Source organism: Rhinopithecus roxellana, chromosome 13, assembly GCF_007565055.1.
Source record: "Rhinopithecus roxellana isolate Shanxi Qingling chromosome 13, ASM756505v1, whole genome shotgun sequence".
NCBI classification, from domain to species: domain Eukaryota; kingdom Metazoa; phylum Chordata; class Mammalia; order Primates; family Cercopithecidae; genus Rhinopithecus; species Rhinopithecus roxellana.
In genome coordinates this window covers 113,560,587-113,580,338 of record NC_044561.1, presented here as the reverse complement: position 1 = coordinate 113,580,338, position 19,752 = coordinate 113,560,587, and the positions used below count along the sequence as shown (strand labels likewise).

General features: G+C 40.7%; 1 protein-coding gene and 1 long non-coding RNA gene across 2 annotated transcripts in view; one reads left to right on the top strand and one right to left on the bottom strand.

Moving 5' to 3' along the window:
• LOC104672219 overlaps positions 1 to 19,752 on the top strand; it is a 37,298-nt gene that overhangs the window by 11,901 nt on the left and 5,645 nt on the right. The gene's annotated exons all lie outside the window — the stretch shown is intronic.
• TOP1 (DNA topoisomerase I) overlaps positions 298 to 19,752 on the bottom strand; it is a 96,656-nt gene continuing 77,201 nt past the window's right edge. The window contains exons 14-21 of the mRNA XM_010375951.1: positions 11,936 to 12,079; positions 10,767 to 10,952; positions 9,427 to 9,495; positions 8,474 to 8,588; positions 6,509 to 6,636; positions 2,990 to 3,084; positions 2,623 to 2,772; positions 298 to 1,586 (exon numbers count right to left, since the gene is read on the bottom strand). Coding sequence (XP_010374253.1) covers positions 1,484 to 1,586; positions 2,623 to 2,772; positions 2,990 to 3,084; positions 6,509 to 6,636; positions 8,474 to 8,588; positions 9,427 to 9,495; positions 10,767 to 10,952; positions 11,936 to 12,079 — 990 coding nt within the window. The 3' untranslated portion in view covers positions 298 to 1,483. The remainder of the gene's footprint in view (positions 1,587 to 2,622; positions 2,773 to 2,989; positions 3,085 to 6,508; positions 6,637 to 8,473; positions 8,589 to 9,426; positions 9,496 to 10,766; positions 10,953 to 11,935; positions 12,080 to 19,752) is intronic.

Below are 19,752 nucleotides of genomic sequence, written 5' to 3'. Positions count from 1 at the left end.
ACCTATGCTAGGCCTCTGATGCTGTCTTTGCACCACACCTCTTACTGTGGATTTTTTGCACCCTCCCTTCCCTTCCTTTCCTGTCTTCATCTAAGGATATGGACTTTGGCTCCCCTTTAACCCACACCCGCAGCAGCAGGACAGGCACACACACCCCTTTCCAGGCCAGGCCCTACCTCATCTGCTCCTGGGAGGAATCTACTCTTGCTGACCTGAGTGGTGAGACCTCATCCCACACTAAGTCCCAGCCCCAACTCTGGCCTGAGGTCCTTTGTAACAAAGAGGCAGACGCTTAAGTTTCCGTTAAGTTGTAGGAATTTATTTTAAATAACCTACAGTTGATTAAAAGGGAATTCATGATAAAAATAGAAGATACTTGAGGAAAGATGTGGGAAATGGACTCTGCACACACACTAAACTAACAATGCCTCTAAAACTAATGATTATAGCAAAAAAAGTCTTCACATTAAAATTCTGCTTTTTATGTTTTTTTTTTCCATTTTTTACACAATTACAAAAGAAAAAATAAAAGCCCTAAAATCTTGATTATTTTTCTTTTTTGGACCAAATACTCATTTTCCTCTAAATTTATTGACCTGTGGAACTTTTTATACAATAAAATCTTTCAAGTGAAAGATTAGGGTTAAAAACAAAGAGATGGATATCTTAAAGGGTACAGCGAATGCTCAGAACAAAGGATGATGGGAAAATGGTTTCAGTCACTGATTATTTCATTATCCTTAGACTCACTCGCCCTTCATCCCTCCCCAACCCCAATCTACACGATCTTTAAGATCAAGAAAAAGGTTTAAATATTTTAAAATAATTAAAAATAAAAATTCACATTTAAAAAGGAACACTCAAGTCAGGAAATATTTTCCCATCATGCTTTTCTGTGAACAGGTGTCTGAACCAAAACACTGCCAAAGCCACAACTGCTTCAAGTTTAATGAAAATTGATCCCCATGACAATAGAGAGTGACGTCTCTAACAGGTGCGCTGGGTTTTTTGTTCTACTTAATTTTAAATTCCTGAAATGGGGGAGAGGGGAGGGAGTTTAGGAATTTATTTCTATTAAAATATAGAAGTTATTGCAAAACCCTAACTGTAAAAACGCACCAATATAATCGGACTTTGCATACAGTAGCTAAGAGAATCCAAACATTTCAGTGAAATAGTGAATTTGCCTGGTAGAACGCTGACAAATTCCCATCCACTTGCCCTCTCGAAAATAAAAACAAAATTCAAAACAAATCATACAGCTAGAATTTTGATATCTGAAATATTTTTAAATAAGTTGTCCATAGGACAACTGGCTCAGCTCTCCCTTATAATATCTCCAGGTTTATCTTTTCGCAAAGATGTTGGTTTGTTAAGACTTGCTGCCTCTCTCCCCCAGGCACGAGGGCAAGCGAGGCTCAGTTTATCCATCTTTCCCAAACCACACTGTTCCTTTTTACAGAACCCTGCCTCTTGAGACTGGCTAAAACTCGTAGTCTTCATCAGCCATGTCAATGGCCCAGGCAAACTTTTCCCGCTGGGTTTTGTTGTAAATCTTCTCAATTGGGACGCCCCACTTCTTGCACCTGCAAACAAAGGAGAAATAAGGGGGATTAGGGTGACTCAGCAATGGCCCATATCTGAAGCCCAGGGTCAGATGTTCCATCTTCTCTTTCACATCTGTCTAGTGAGGATGCAAATTAATAGTGCACCAAGCATGTTCTAAAGGTTTTATGTGATCAACTCTTTTAATCTTGGCAGTGATCTCTAAAGTAGGTGCTTCTGCAGATGTACAAGTGAAAAAGGTACAGATGAAGAAACTGAGGCAGAGACGTTAGGTAATTTACTGATTTTCTCACACAGCTAGCTGGTAAGTGACCTGAAATTTGAACCCAAGCAGTTTTTCTCCATGTTCTTAACCCTATACTATATTGCCTTTTAAGAGTTAACCAAACCTCTAGCACCAAACAAGGCAAAACGAGCAGAAAGAGGTACAAAAGAGCTAGGTGGAATCTTTAGCCTGGACTAGCAAGTGCCATAGGGGAGGATATCTCCACCTATGCTCAGAACTTAACAGCTCAAACTAAACATCTTCTAAAACAAAGCCATTTGTTTCAGATGTTATGTGACAGTGTGTGTGACATACAGAGAGAAAGCTAATATTTATCTGCCTTTGTTAAAGGCCCCTCTGCCTCTCTGTGTAAGTTGCTCAGATCTCTATTCTCATCTTTATCTCTTGTTCCTACCTTCAACTGCAAAAAATTTCAACAAAAAGTTTTGTTGAAGGGTAGAGTTGGATGGGCTCTTTCCTATTTTTCCAGAAGCTAAGAGTTTCCATTCCTGTCCTAAAGTTCCATAAGGAATAGGGATGGAACCTGCCTCTTAAAAACATAACATACACTACAAGGCAGTATGACAGCACTGACCATTTAGGAGCAACGAGAATGTTGCAATGCATTTACAGACAAGGTTCAGCAACCAAAGTAACTTGTATACAGCTGAAGCCAGAAGTTTCCCCAGAGGACTAGAAGTATGCAGCTTAGGAATGGCATGTAAAGGCCACCAGTGCCCTCCACCTTTCTCGAGCTAGCAGCAGGAGCTCAAGGAGGGTTCAACACTTACCAAGCCACTGTGATCCTAGGGTCCAGATAATTGAGTTTGGAGGTTCCCAAGGCAATCTGTTTATTTTCCTCTCGGTCTGTGGCTTGAACTTCTAGCTTCATCAACTGTTCCTCCAGTCTCTGCACAGCCTTCTTCTTTGACTCTACTACCCTAGAAGAATAGCAGAGTCCTCAAGAACCAGGCCTGGGCTCTAAACAAGAGCACACTGTACCCATGCTGCCACTTTGAGTCAATAAAAGCCCTAGTACAGAGATTTCCAAAAGACATCCCTCAGAAACCATAGAAAAGCCAGGGCCCCAGGACCTCTGACAGATGCTGCACACACTTTTCTCCACCCGCCCCAACTTTTACAATACCAGGTACGTACTTCTTGGTCTTTGCATCCTTCATGACCTTGGCATCAGCCTTAGCACTTTTCAGGTCTCTCCGGGCATCTGCTAGCTGTTCCTTCTTGGCATCAATCTAGGGGAAATAATAGTGGTAAGGTTATGAGTTGTAGAGGAAAAATGGCTCCCTCAAGACAAGGTGAAACCTAGATGTTATCTGGACCAAGCTGTCTCTGTCAGTGGTTTGTCAGATAAAAACACCAAGGGTGGCTTCATGAAGGCAGGGAGAAGACGCACAAGGACTACTGAATTCAACTATTTGTTCTTCAGTGATCTTGCAAGAAACAAGGGTTCTATAGCGCAGTAACCTAGGGGCTCAGGGAAAGGAACCCGCTGGGGCTGGGAATCTGGGTGCTGATCTTTCCAACAGAGAACACTCTGCTGTCAGACATCTGGGAGAACGGCTACAAATGACAGCTGTTTATCAAATAGATCCTGTGCCAGTTTTTAGCTTTCATTCCAAGAACACTGTAGGAGCTACTCTTTAGGAAGCTGAGGCAGGATACTTGCATCTACTGGGCAAGCCCAGCTCGTTCCTCAGATCCCACCAGTACTCTGGGAAGGCGATGACAGCTTCTCAAGGAAAATGGATGCACTGAAGAGAGTACTCAAGGGGCTACAAACTGGCAATTAAAAGACACCCAGGAAGCCAAACAGCTCAGCCAATCTGTCCCAAACCAGGACATGGCAGGGCCTAGCTTTGGCATTCTGTTTTTAAAAGGAGAGAGGTCACCGGGCGTGGTGACTTATGCCTGTAATCCTAGCACTTTGGGAGGCCGAACCGGGTGGATCACAAGGTCAGGAGATCGAGACCATCCTGGCTAACATGGTGAAACCTCGTCTCTACTAAAAATACAAAAAATTAGCCAGGCATGGTGGCGGGCACCTGTAGTCCCAGCTACTCGGGAGGCTGAGGCAGGAGAATGGCGTGAACCTGGGAGGTGGAGCTTACAGTGAGCCAAGATCACGCCACTGCACTCCAGCCTGGGTGACAGAGCAAGACTCCGTCTCAATAAATAAATAAATAAATAAAATAAAAAGGGGAGAGGTCTGAGGTGGGAAGGACCTTAGTTGTCACTCAATGGATGTGAAAACACTTTCAGCTGTGGAGCTTTTTTTCCCAAGTGAAATCTCATGGAATCTGTATAAGGGAAGAGACAAGGGTAGTTTCAGCCTTTCTTGCTTAGAATCCTTGAAGCACCACTGGTGAAAGTTCTTAGATTCCTGCTTAGAGACAGCAGTGGATAACAACATGGAGCTAGAGCCCCTGTCAGTGAGCTCACGCTGCTCTGAGGGCAGGAGAACCCCATATCTATGATCATCTAGCTGATCTGTGAGGTTAAGACAACCTCCACAGAGTAAATAACATGTCTGACACACACTGGGCTGCTCACTGAGCCCAGAATTGTTTGTTAGATACACACAGCCCAAGACTGGAAACAGAGGCCACCATTGTGAGAGAATCACTAAATATGTTTTACTATGAATGGCTTACTTCCAATATCTATGTTGTCCAAAGCCAAACTGAGGGACTGATTCTATATACAAAAGCATCACAGACACCACTAGCCAGATTCTTTTTAGGATAGAAATGTAGCAAACCACAATCTTTTAACCATTTCTGTGAATGCTAAAGTGGCAGGCTATGTCAAATTCTCTCAAAGCATCAAAGACTCCATTGATTCACTTGGCAAACAGGGGCGTGTGTTTGCTTTGTGGGCACACAGGAGAGGAATCCTGGGCTTGGAGGGCTCGTCTGGCAGGCAGCCTGGGCTGCCCAAACAGTGGTTCCAGAGTGAGAGCAACAAAAGACCTCCTCATACTCCTGGGAGGGGTTTTCCTGAATTAGGTAAACAGCACCTGAATATTCATGCTTTTATTTCTGGCTTGGAATGATAACATGAGGAGAATAAACAATTCCAGATGACCAGCATTTAACAGAGTGGCAGCAAATGTGAGCTGCTAGGATGGGCCATCTATAGAGTTCTTTGCCTGCCAATCACATGATCCAAGGACTCAAGAGGTCTATGGATGTATATTCATTCACTGTGGACGTGCACATCTCTTCAAGAAAGCCAGATGGCATCTGTAGCATAAATTATAGGTTGTGTGTACCTTTTGAACCAGCTGTATTACTCACGGGTACTTATCTTAAGGAAATCTCAACAAATGGAAAACATTCTGAGCCTTAAAATGCAGTCTCATTCCATAGTAGTAGTTCTTAAACTCCAGTTATACAAGTATAGAATTCCATAAACTTGGATGAGAAAAAAATTACATCTATAATTTCAATAACCTCTTTTTGAAATTTATTTATATTTAATTTTAAATTTTTAATAGAGACAGGGTCTCACTCTGTTGCCCGGGTTGGTCTTGAATTACTCAGCTCAAGTGGTCCTCCCACCTCAACCTCCCAAAATGCTGAGATTACAGGTGTGAGCCACTGCACCCAGCCTCTAGCTGAAATTTAGCATTTCTTCTTCAGTTATGAATATGGGGAACAAACCATAGTAATATAATAGCAGCAGCACATATGACTTTATCATCAATAGATGTTAGACATTTTCATTTCATATTTGAATTGCTGCAGAAATCTTAAAGTATCATTGATATATATTAATTACTACCTTGAAATTTACTACAGCCACCCCAAGACCTTAATAAGGGAGCACATCTATTACTGTATTGGACTTTAAAATGTATTTTGATAACTGTATTTCAATATAATTTGTTTCCTTTTTAACCCTGTATATCTGTTCTATAATGAAATATCTGAAAATTCTCACTGCGGACCACCACGTTAGGATGAATTAGTTATGAAGTCATTGCTAACACAAAAATGTTCATCATCAAATGTTAAGTGCCTTATGGTTTAAAAGCTCAGTACCAGGTGGAGTCAGAAGGAGGAAAGAGGCTCAGGGACAAGGAATAGCACCTATTTGCACACCAGTCTTTCCGTCTAGGGCAGCAACTTGTCTGGCACATGGCCAGTATTCAACAGATGTTTGATGATGAACTATATAAAAATATGATTCATGTGGAATGCGTAAAAATAAAAATAGCTATGTTAGGATTGGAAAGACTTTAAATATATAATTGTTTCATCATCTTTTCAATTTGAAACAATCTAATTTGGAAATGGCTGTATTTCTGAGCTGTGGCAAGGAATTATGAAGATTCTCTTTAAATCCACTTTCCTCATGTACAATAAGGACAGTAATTAGCAATTAGAATGTACACCAAAGTTAGTTTTTCAAAATAGGGAGTGGCCAGTATAGAACTTCTATCTGTAGAAGGAAGATTTCTTGAACAATGGGTACTCTGATATTCAGTATCTTGATTAGAGATTAACTACTATCATATTTCCATTTGTTTATCTTTAGCATAGACCTTCTACAACAGACCCAGAACTGGCCTGCTGATATCCCAGCCCCAAATCCTCTCATTTGCAGATGATCTGCCCACAGCAGACACAGTTTCCTTCATTTTATCCAAGATACCTTAGATTGTAAGTTCATCATAGACTTCTCAAAAGTTTTTGGTGGTGCCCTCTGATGGTTACAAAGAATTGCAACAGCTCGATTAGCACGGTTATAAGAAAGGATCTTCGCTGGGATGTTCTCATCCGCTGTAAAGAAAGGAACATGGTAGCAGGAGGGTCAGTTTGCACGCCACAAGTGAACACACAGTATGTCTTCCCCCAGTGCCTCGTCCCCATGATTCTGCTGGCCCTTATCTTACTCAGATGATTAATTCAAGTTGCCCCCAAGGACTAAGGTCAAAATTGAGTCAATAGTCTTAAGAAAATGATAGTAGTAAGTTTATATGTAAGCTTGGTCTGGGTAAATTCCCATCACAAGAGGAACTCTGAGTCTAGGTAATATAATAAAATCTACATCTTTCTTTTTACTCAGGGAACTTGACTAGGGACCCTTCATCTCCTTGCTTCCTCCCACCCATATGCTCATCATAGGTGCTGCTGATATTACTATGGTAATAGTAATATCATATTACTATTATATCATTAATACATAATACATAATATCATTAATATGTTGCCCATATTCCTAAGTTCTATGCTGGCCACTCCCTACCTCCCCACCTCTCCACCCAACATAGCCAGAACAGAATGAGGAATTGAAGGGACATTAAAAGTTTAAAAGTTTTAAGCCACAGGTGGTAGTAGTATTATGGTTATTATTATTTCAGAGATAGGGTCTCACTCTGTCACCTAGGCTGGAGTACGGTGGTATGGTCATAGCTCATTACAGCCCTAAACTCCTGGGCTCAGCCTCCCAGGCAGCTGGGACTACAGGTGCACACCGCCATACCTGCCTAATTTTTAGAAATTTTTGTAGAGATGAGGTCTCACTATGTAGCCCAGGCTGGTCTAGAACCTGGGTTCAAGTGATTCTCCTGCCTTGGCTACCCAAGTGCTGGGATTACAGGTGTGAGCCACTGTACCTGGCCTGGTAGTATCTTATTTAAAAAGAAAAATTATAAATGCCATCCAAAAAAATTGTTTTTATTTGTATAGTGTAGCATTCTTTATACCACCTTAAAATACTGACCCTCAACATACCTACCTCTGGCTTTTCTGGTTCGTATTTTAAGGCCATTTGATGTATTTACAGAGGGCAGTGGAAATTCAATAGTGACTGGGCTCCAGGAAAAAAAAGCCCATGGATCTTGGTGATGATATTCTAAAAATCAGCTATAGAAAGTATCTACTCTCTTATGGGGGACAAAAATGACAGAAACTTCAGGGGAAGGACTTGTTCCTGTATTCTTCTGGTAACCATGACAACTTTACTCTCTCCAATTTAACAACATCACAGCACTGTCTTCACTCTGTGGGCTTTTAAGTAATATACGTATAAAACACAAATGCAGCCATTTTCATAGCAGGTGAAAAGCTGTCAGCATTCCATGAAATTAATCTTGAAGCTGGGGGTGGGAAGGGGGAAACAGCACTGATCCTATGTTTATACAACTAAGCATAGCATTAGCTGGCTACTAGAGGTCTAAAGTGAAAAAGTGACCACAAGTAGGGAAAAAAGGTAGAACTGAGGCCAGGCACGGTGGCTCAAGCCTGTAATCCCAGCACTTTGGGAGGCCGAGATGGGCGGATCACGAGGTCAGGAGATTGAGACCATCCTGGCTAACACGGTGAAACCCCATCTCTACTAAAAATACAAAAAACTAGCCGGGCGAGGTGGCAGGCGCCTGTAGTCCCAGCTACTCGGGAGGCTGAGGCAGGAGAATGGCGTAAACCCGGGAGGCGGAGCTTGCAGTGAGCTGAGATCCGGCCACTACACTCCAGCCTGGGTGACAGAGCGAGACTCCGTCTCAAAAAAAAAAAAAAAAAAAAAAAAAAAGTAGAACTGACTCTAAGACTTAGCTAAGCAAGGACACCGGATACCATTAGTAGGGGTGTGGGCCCTGTCTGGCCAAGCAATACTTACGGGCTGTGAGTTCTTTTAGCTGCTGCTGTAGCGTGATGGAGGCGTTGTATGTACGGAATACCTTGGCTGTCAAGCCCTCCATGAGATCCTGAAGATGCTTATTCAGAATACCAGTCTGGAGGAGACAAAGCAACAGAGATTTAGGTCAAAGCTGTACTACCTGCTCCTTCTGGCAGTCCTAGGAGTAATTTATGCCAGTGCAGTCACAATCTTGTCGGTTTATTGCCCTACAAGTGGGAATTTAGGGAAAGAGGAAAAGAATTCCAGAATACAGGGTTACATGACGCCTCTCTATGAAGTATTTCAATCTTTTTGTGTGTGTATGACAGGGTCTCACTCTGACACCCAGCCTGGAGTGCAGTGGTGCAATCTTGGTTCACTGCAGCCTCCACCTCCCAGGCTCATGCAATCCCCCTGAGGCTCTTAAGTAGCTGGGACTACAGGTGTGGACTACCATGCCTGGATAATGGTTTTGCCATGTTGCCCAGGCTGGTCTCAAACTCCTGACCTCAAGGGATCTGCCCTATTTGACCTCCCAAAGTGCTGGGGTGACAGGCGTAAGCCACCAAGCCTGGCCCAGGCTGGTGGGCTTAACAGACCAATAAAGCAAATTTGTCCTTCCCTATTAAGATATCAAGGATATGTTTTGGCTCTCCAGCAGGGGTGGCTGGGCATCCAGTGAAGTGAAAGTGCTGCAGGAGCAGGGAAGGATAAAAGGTAGGGCTTGTCTACCCCCACCCTGAGTGCTTTAGCAGTTGTTCTGCAGCAGATGTGTCTTCTTTTGACTGCAGATTCACTGTGGGCTCAGAGGGAGGAAGACAGCGTGTACGGGATGCCACAGAGCAGGCCAGGCTAAAGGGAGAGCCCAAGTCGTCTGCCAGCAACCCTCCCCTTTACGTACTGTAAGGCTTTGGCTGGGACTCCCTTCAACATAGTGTGCTTTGTCTACTCACATTGAGTCTATCAAAAAGATCATCCTCAGGCTGCTTGTTCTCCATAAATAGTTGTAGGTTCTTAAAAACCTGGAAGACATAAGTGAATCCTAATTATTACTCTTTGAAAAAATCCTAACTTTAGAAATAATCCCAAACTTAAAGAAACTTGCAAAGAAAAAGGCACAAGGAAGATGCATACATCCATCACTGAGATTCACTGTTTGTTTACATTTCACCCCATTCATCATTTGCACAGTGTGCATGTATGCTCACTCTCTCCATGTGTATATTTACAGATATATATACATAATTATTTGTTCTGAGCCATTTATAAGCACTTACTTATCATATGGTCCTAAAGTACATTTATAAGTACTTACTTACAATATGGTCCCCAACATTTCAGTGTATATGTTCTAAAAATAGATATTCCCTTACATTTACACAGTATTTATCAGCTTCAAAAATTTACATTGATACAATCTACTGTCCACAATCCAATTTTCTCAGTTTACCTGATGATACCCTTTATCTCACCAGTACAGAATCCAATCTGAGGTCAGGTATTACATTTAATTATCAAATCTTTTTAGTCTCTCATACAGAGTACTTCCACAGCCAGCAAAGCCTAATTACTGATTATAGTGTCCTTATAAGAAGAGGACTGCTGGTGGGCTGGATTATTAGGATCCTGCACGCTATATGTCTCTGGTTCAAGCCCAATACTATGGAAAAGATTAGACTGGGACTATGGATCTGTAGCACCCTCTTCAGTGATGGGCTCAGAGATCTGGGGACTAACAGATTAACCTTTCACTCAGGAGCTGGAGAGAGGCTGAGCAAAGATGCAAAGTGACAAATGTGCCACATGACCAGGGGATACTAAGATACAGTTAAATCATATGCTGAATTTGCTGTAAGGGCCTATTCTACAGCATGCTCCAAAGAATACTGCTACAGAAGGCCACTCAATTGAATACTGCTACCAGAAGGTAGCACAGGGCGGGACAGTGACTAAAAGGAGGTACACAAGATATCAAATAATACCTCTCTCCTCTTTCAAGTCATTTATTTTTATTTTAATTTGAGAGGCACACTCTCACTATTTTGCCCAGGCTGGAGTGCAGTGCTTATTCATACGTGTGATCACAGCACACTACAGCCTCAAACTTTTGGTCTCCAGTGATTCTCCTGTCTCAGCCTTCTGAGTAGCTGGGTCTACAGGCATGTGCCACAATGCCCGTCTCAAGTCACTTTTGCTGGTGCCCAGCAACGTGCAGAGCACACAAAAAAGCAGTCAACCCATGCTTGTTGAATAATGAAAAACAAGCCAGACAGTACAGGCTACATTAACTTACTCGTTTCTCAACAGGGACCTTGTTATAGTATCTGATGGAGTCCTTCCCGAGGAAGTCAAACTCTACCACATATTCCTGACCATCCAGCTCTGGGTGTAGATTGATGTGCTCCACACGAAGTGAGCAGCAACCCACAGTGTCCGCTGTTTCTCCTTCCTCCTTTTCATTGCCTGCTCTCAAAGCAAGCTGCCCAGGAAAGAAAGAAAAGGTGAGCATGAGACAGACTCTTGCTGTGTTGCCAGACTGGAGTGCAGTGGCGCAATCTCGGCTCACTGCAACCTTCACCTCTCTGGTTCAAGTGATACTCCTGCCTCAGCCTCCCAAGTAGCTGGGACTACAGGTGTCCAGCACCACGCCTGGCCAATTTTTTTTGTATGTTTAGTAGAGATGGGGTTTCACCACGTTGGCCAGGATGGTCTCAATCTCTTGACCTCGTGATCCACCTGCCTCAGACTCCCAAAATGCTGGGATTACAGGCATGAGCCACCACGCCCGGCCTTTTGACCCTTATACAATTTCTGGGAATCCAAAACAGAAGCCTCTCAATTCTGTTTGAAGCCACAGCGTCAGTCAGCATGGCCTGGAAACTCTGGATTCTGCAGTGTTACTTCCTCCCCCACCCACTATGAAATCTATAGGGATGTTAAATATTCAAGCTCCTCTTCTGTCTGTTCTGTCCTCTGAAATGGGGATGGAGAAAACAAAAAAAATAAATAAGGCAGCAAATGAGGGAGTGCTGCTACTCTGGGCAATCAAACTCAAAAGGCTAGTGTGCATTTTGAGACAAGTCTGAACTTATGTTAAAACACAAGACTGGGGGAAAAACATGAACTTTTTTTTCTTCTTGTGAGTACCAAGAAATTGATCTCCTCTAGAGCATGGTCTTTAAAACTATATAATGGTGATACCTGCCTGGTTTATTTAACCAATTTTATAAGTTATAACCAACTTTCTAAAGGAATGAAATAAAGTAAAAAAAAAATCAGAATCTACTGCTCACAGTAAGGCTAAGCATTGTTCTGTGCAACTTTTGATTCAGTTATACACACAAATATATTTCTATGTGTGTTGAGTTGTGATATACAGTATGTGGCACAGGGCCTGGGGCAGAGCAGAAACTCCCTTGTTAAGCTCAACACTAGACAATGCTGATGGGAAGATGCTCTCACCTTGTCGATGAAGTACAGGGCTACAGCTCTCTGCCGGACTTTCATCTCTTTGGACTTCCAGTCTTCTCGATACTGGTTCCGGATCTTGTCCACACATTTTTTCAGCCGCCGAGCAGTCTCGTATTTCTGCCAGTCCTTCTCACCCTATAAAGACCCAAACCCAAAAGTAGATTACTTCGGGACAGTGTAGTAAAGGCAGACTTTGAATATAGCCAGGCAAGGTGATGCAAGTCTATGATCCCGGCTAGCTAATCGGGAGGTTAAGGCACAAGAACTGCTTGAACGCAGGAGGCAGAGGTTGCAGTGAGCCGAGATCATGCCACTGCACTCCAGCATGGGTGACAAAGCAACACTTTGAACAAAAGAGCAGGAACTTGACCTTAAGCAAAGGTAAAAAAGAATAGTACTGAAGAGAGAGTTTGGCACATTTAACCTGATAAGAATGTACACTGTCCCATCTCACTGCCAAGCACAACTGACTTCTGAGGCTTTCCCAGAAGAAAGTTTCTAGTTTTAATTCTGTAAAATGTTTATGTTCCTGGGAAAAACCCACATGGGATGTCCCAAAAACTAAATTCTGTCAAGACAAAGCACATAATCACCCTCATTCCCACATCAATTTCACAGCCTTGCTGCCAACTCTGCGACCCAATAGCAGTTTTCTACTAGGACTGAATTCCATTAAATCTAAGTGAATTCCATTAAATTACAGTGTGGTGAAGCTGTCAGAGACGCAGAACCAAAGACTACAACATGTAATTACTAAGGACACAATGACTTCCAGGAACAACCATACTTATTCACCATTTTCTAACTTCTGCATTTCAAAACATTTCTTGATGAGACTGAGAGGAACTATGTTTCTGGGAAGCCTTGAAAAAAAAATAAGAGCTTTTGGTGGAAGGGTTAAAAGTTGATTCTAAAGCCAATGAAGGGTTATTAAAACCGTGTGAAAACTGTGTCTAAACAATAGTGAAGAAGATTTCTGCTACCAAGCTGAATGAAAATAGACTCACAAGCAAGAGCCAATTATGACAAGTGAGAAGGGAAAAATTTCAAGAAATCCCAGAAGCAGGAGGTTACATAAAACAGCATAAAACAGACTACATGACATAAACATAGAGAAGGAATTTAAGAATCCAAGAATCTCTGCTCTTAATTTCCCCACCCACAACAAAGGAAAGTGGTAGTGATTTCTGCCCACACATGCCTGGTTCCTATGACGTGGACCCATGGTCTTAGAGACATAAGACCTGTGGTGAAGATAACCAGCCTTTCAGCCTGGGTAATAGAGGACGACCCTATCAAAGAAAAGGGGTGGGCAGTGGGGTGGGGGCAGAACCAGCCTTCTGGGTGTGCATAAGCATGAGGTACCTACAGCAACAATGTCGTCCACTTCTTGATCCTGAAAGTACTCAGAAATTAAAAGCTTACAACAGTAAAGCTAAGGAGTCAGCACTCTCACAATCATGTGTGCTACTGGTATGTACTTGTTTGGCTACAAAACAGGAGTCTCAGTAACTGCCTGCTATTATGGGTTGGTGATTTAGTAGTTGGTGACGCAGAAAAAAATACCTAAGTCTTAGTACATTTTGACATTTAACAGGGTGAATACGAAAAGGTGAGATACAAGCTGTCCTCATGCACAAGTCAGTAGAAAATCTCCATGACAACTGTTCTTACACATGCATGGAAAAATTGGACACAAAAGGCTCACCTTCAACAGTAGAGTACCCAGCTCAGAAGTGGCCTCTTTCCCCTCACTCTAATGCACACGGACTACCAAAGCCTGTTTCAAAGTCCCCTAGGGTTACGTTTGCTCAGTTCCTTAGTCACACCACTGGAATGTAAGGTAGGAGTCAGGCAAATGAGATTTAGAAAAACCCAACCCATAAGTCATTCACAGGATACTACCAGACCAACTTTTCTTCACAGGCTGGCTGGGCTCCTGTACAAAGGATCCAGGATTCTCTCAAATAAGCTGAGATGGAGGTGGGGGCAGAAGCTACCCCGCTTAGATCTAGCAGGAGATGGCTGGCCTCCAAGAAGCATGCTTGTCCCTGCAGTGTTTAATGCCCTGAACAAGCTTTCTTAGATTACTTTTAGAAAATAAACTAACCACATAGGTCTTCCAGGCAAGGTATCACAAAACCATCTCAAGAAGACAAGGAATCCATTGGAGAAGGCTGCCTTTGACCACCTCTCCTCTTTCCCTAATTCAATCACACTTCAGTAATGGGTAAAAATCTAATTTAACTGATTGTAGATGACATTCTTTGGGTGACTTTTTTAAACTAGCAGGCCCACTATATTGTCTCTAATATAGCTGCTATCCATTCAGCAGAGTGGTTGGGTGGAATCAGGATCTGGATTCAAGATTACAAAGTTGGGGGTGAGAAGGCAAACTGGACCCTGTTTTCTAGTAACTTTCTCAGACGTTTGTATCAGGGAAGATGACATTTACCAGTATTCTTACATGGCTCTTTATTTCCCTTCTCGGGCAATCTCCATCAAGCAACCACTGATCCTTCAATCTGATTACTATCATCATGGATTAGTTTTGCCTAGTCTAGATTATATAAATAGAATCACAGTATAGACTCCTCTGTCTGCCTTTTTAACGCTTTTTCTTTTTTCTCTGAGATAGCATCTCGCTCTGTCACCAGGCTGGAGTACAGTGGTGCGATCTTGGCTCAGTGCAACCTCCGCCCCTCAGGTTCAAGCAATTCCCATGTCTCAGCCTCCTGAGTAGCTGAGATTACAGGTGTGCGCCACCCCTGGCTAATTTCTGTATTTTTTTGTAGCGACATGGTTTCGCCACGTTGGCCAGGCTGGTCTCGAAATCCTGACCTGAAGTGATCCACCCGCCTTGGCCTCCCAAAGTGCTTGGATTACAGGCATGCACCAACCACACCTGGCCTTTAACGTGTTTTTAAGATTCATCCATGTTGTTGAATACATAAGTAGTTCCCTTCTTTAACTGCTGATAAATATAGTATATTCTATGACTGTACCATAATGTGTTATCTATTCTGGGATGTTTCCACTCTTATGAATATAGCACTGCTATGAACATTCTTGTACAAGTCTTTTCATGGACAAATATGTTTTTATTTCACTTGAGGTAAAAATACCTAGAACTGGAATTCGTATCTCCCTGTGGCTAGATCTTCACTCCACTGATAATTAGTGATGTCGAGTACTCTTTCATTTGCTTATTTATTAACCATTCCTTTATCTTCTTTTGTATAGCATATGTTTAAGTCTTTTGCTCTTTTTATTATGGGGATGTCTGTCTTTTTATTATGGAGCTATAGGAATTCTTTGTATAGTCTGGATATAAGCCCTTTGCCAGATAAACATGTTGCAAATATTTTCTTTTAGTCTGTAAATTCTGTATTTATTTTAGCAGTGTCTTTTGCTGAACATAAATTTTTAATTTTAATGAAGTCCATTGAGTCAATTGTTTCTCTTGTTGGTGTTCCTCTGTCCTAAGGAATCTACTCTAAGGTCATATTCTACCATGATATCACCTACAAGCTTTAATATTTTAGTCTTCACACTTAGGTCTATGTTAGTCTTATTAATACACAGATTTAAAACGTTTTGAATTTTATACCAAGATGCCAGGCTCAGAATATATATGTATATATTTTTAATGAGCTTGTGTCTTATTTTCTGTAATAGAACTCACCAAAATGAGAGCTTTCCAAGATGAATAGTGTAAAGATATTTTCCTTCACATTAAGCCCTTTAATCCCTAGGTGGTTACATAAAAAAGGTTGTAGGCACATATATCTTTGGAACCCCACAGAATTCTAGACTCTAAAGAGAAAAAAGGCAGAAGTGTGTATTTGGCACCGAGAGTATTTTAACAGGATTGAACACAATATGATGTCAACATTGATCCTAAAGTTTGCTGTATTTCATTTGAAAGAAAAATCATGATGATAAATTCTGTATGTAAGGTTAAGGCTGGTTTGAAAAACCTGAATTTTACTAAGGGCTACTTTCCCTCGGTTGTGAGAGCAGGTAATGCTTCCAAACTTAGCAGTGGATTGTACTTAGCAGTGAGTACCCATAAACATCCTTTTTGTAAATTCCTAGGTTATGCAGGACAAGAAACTCCTGGGTTATCTGGAATCAGAGTTTCCTTGGTTGAAACTGCAGGTTCCAGAAGGCTAGCTGTCATTCCAATGCTATTTCAGATCCTATGGGCACCAGGCACAGAGTGGGAGAGAAAGAGAATGGAAATACACTTGCAAGATGTCTGTGTAATGGAAATCCTGGGAGGAAAAGCAAAAACAAACTGGGATGAACATAAAATGAATGAGCTCGGGACAACTTTTCAGTACCTACAGCGAGTGTTATTGTAGTTCTCAAAAATCCCAATCCTTTCAATGACCTTTGAGGCTAGAAGTAGTGTAACTGTGGCAATGACTGCAAGTAGGCCAATCCAAGTTTCCAGAAAAGGGGCAAAGACAGGATACATAAAAAGATCACACTTCAGCTGTTCTACAACTTTGTGCTTTTTACCCTTCAATGCTCCAATTTTTTAAATTGTTGAAAATTCATAGTTCACATCATGCTTGTGCTACATTTCTTGATAGAGCACAGATAGGATAGAATGATACACTATTATGTGAGGGAAGTAAGTAAGTAAAATATAGACACAAGAGTAAGCAAAGACGGCTCTTAGAATAGAAGACATCTCTGGAGGCTGAGCAGAGTTGTGTAGAACAAAAGCGTCGTGATGGCAGTCTCCCATATAGCCGACCTAAAGCCCTCCATGAAGTAAAACCACAAGTTACCACCCTTCAGCACTCTACTATAAAAACGTTATCCGTTATCTGTTATTGACTGCTGGGTCACAATAAGTCATACTTTAATTATGTTTGCTCCAAATATGTAGCAACGTAAGTGCTCTAGGCTGGATGTGGTGGCTCACACCTACCCAGCACTTTGGGAGGCCGAGACAGGAGGATCACTTCTTGCTCCATGCAAGAAGTGGGGACCTGAAGTCAGGGGCCTTATTAGCTTGGGCTGAGTTGGCCTAGGAGACTCCCTGCAAGACAGAAAGTAATGAACACAGAAGGAGAAGAAGGGGAAGAAAAAAGAATAAGACATAAGCAAAAAACACCTCCCAGTTAAAAGGGCTTACAAACAGAAATTTCAAAAGACACAAGGAAAATGGCTCAGAAAAACTGCCAACGGTAATTAGCACATGAATTCATGGTATGTAACATTTTATAGAACAATCTTACAAAGACTTAGTATGTTTAGTATGCATAAAAAGATACAAAATCTAAAAACATGAAATTATAAAACAAAAATGAAACAAAATCAGATATAAAATTAGAAATTTTGAAAACAAAAAGTAGTAATTGAAATAAATTATAGATGGAATACATTTTAGATTAAATATAATTAGAAACAGAATTAGTGAATTGGAAGTGAGTGCTACAACTCACTCAAAATGAAGTATTCCCCTGAACTTAAAAGTTAAAAAATCAGACCTAAAGAGACAAAGGGTGTGAAAATATAGTTTAAAAAAGATGTCTAGATTGAAAAGTGCCAACACTCATCTAATAGGACTCTAAAAAAGAACTATAGAAGGAATGGTCTAGAAGCTATGGAAGAAATAATGACTGGTAATACTGTAGGATAAAGTACATTAGTCCTCAGATTGAAAGTCTGACTATCTATAAATACATATATATCCCTGGATACAGCATAGTGAAACCAGAATCTATCAATGATAAGACACTTTCTTGATTGGAGAAAAGACAGACTATGAGTTAAGATGAAAATAAAGAAATTTTCAGGTAAACAAAGGTGAGTGAGTGCCACTGTTGGGTCTTCACTAAAGAAGCATTAAAGGGTGTATTTCAACAAGACAAGAAACCCCAGAAGGTAAGAGATACAGGAAGCACTGAGTATAGAAATTAATAAAACATTTGGCTGTGACTGCTGTTGACTAGGGAAAGGGTTAGGATTTTATGGATAATTGTGTTTAAAAATAAAAATTAAAACTTAAATATGAAATATATGAACTGAAAATGAACTGTTTTTATAGATAATTATCTACATAGAAACCCCAAATGACAGACACTTTTAGAACTAAGAGTTTAGCAACCCTGAACAACTCTGAGCACCTCTTGTATCTGCTGCCAGATACAAGATCAACACCCAAAATTATAAGCATAACCACTTCAGGAATAACCAACAGAAATGTAATGGAAAAAAATCTCATTCACATTGGCAATAAAAACTATAAGGTCACTTAAAAATAAAAATTTTTTAAATGTAAAACCTTTATGAAGAAAATTACAAAACCATATTGGTGGATACATTCAAAAGACATGAATTAATGGAGAGGTACAACATGTTCCTGAATTGGAAACTCAATTATATTGTCAGTAGCTTTCCCCATTAATCTATAAATGTATTGCAATTCCTATAACAATCTCAACAGTTTTCATTAGAATTTGTTAATTAACAAGTTTGTCAACAGTTTTCATTAGAATTTGAAAAGTTTATCTTAAAGTTAATATGAAACAGCAGAGGGCCAAGAATAGCCAAAGCAATTTTGAAGAAGGAAACAAACTTGTCCTACTCAATAGACTTTATAAAGCTACAGAAGTTAGGACAGTATGCTACTGATGCAGAAACAGACACACTAATTAAAGACAGAGAGCCCAGAAACAGTCTGACATATATGTAGATATATCTTATATACAAGAGAGGAGGTAATACAACTAAATAGTTCTGTGACAACAGTTTACTCATTTGGAAAATATATTAGATTTCAACTTCTTCCCATATGCAAAAATACATTCTAGTCGATCTAAGACCCAAATGTAAAAAGCAAAACTTTAGAAACATTAGCAAGGATATGGAAAAAGAGGAATACTGTTGTGGGTGGAGGCGAGAGGGGAGGGAGGAGGGGAGTAATGATGTAAATTGAAGTACATAAGAAAACAATTTGGAAATATCTAATGTGTAAAACAAATTTTCATCCATATACACAAGAAACGTGTTTCTTCCAGCACTGTTTAAAGGGCAAGAGACTGTATAACAACTCTAAATACCTCTTAAGAAGAGAATGGAGGCAGGGTATGGTGGCTTACACCTATAATCCCAGCACTTTGTGAGGCTGAGGTGAGCAGATCACTTGAGGTCAGTTCAAAACCAGCCTGGCCAACATGGTGAATCCCGTCTCTACTAAAAATACAAAAATTAGTTGGGCGTGGTGGCACACGCCTATAATCCCAGCTACTTGGGGGGCTGAGGCACCAAAAACACTTGAATCCGGGAGGCAGAGGTTACAGTGAGCCAAGATCACACCACTGCACTACAGCCTGGGCGACAGAGCGAGACACTGTCTCAAAAGACCAACAACAAAAACCAACAGAATAGATAAGTTTTTATGATATAATAGAATACCATGTAACAAGTAAAATGGATTAATTAAAAGTGTAGGTTAAGATAATAAAACCTCAAAATCAAAGCTGGAGAGAAATAAACAAGTTGCAGAATGATCCCAGTAACATACCTAATTTAAAACTAAAACCTGTTTTTAGTTTACAATATGTTGTACAATATATGTGTCTTTAGCTTACAAGTTTACAACATACTGTAAACTAAAAACAAGTTTTAGTTTTAAATTACTATGTTACTAGTATGTTACATATTGTAAAATTACATATTGTTTATGGACACATAAATGTACTGTAAAAATACAAAACATATATATGAGAATAAAAAACACCGAGTTCATAGTAATCTACAGGGAAGGAAGTGAATGGTATACAGGT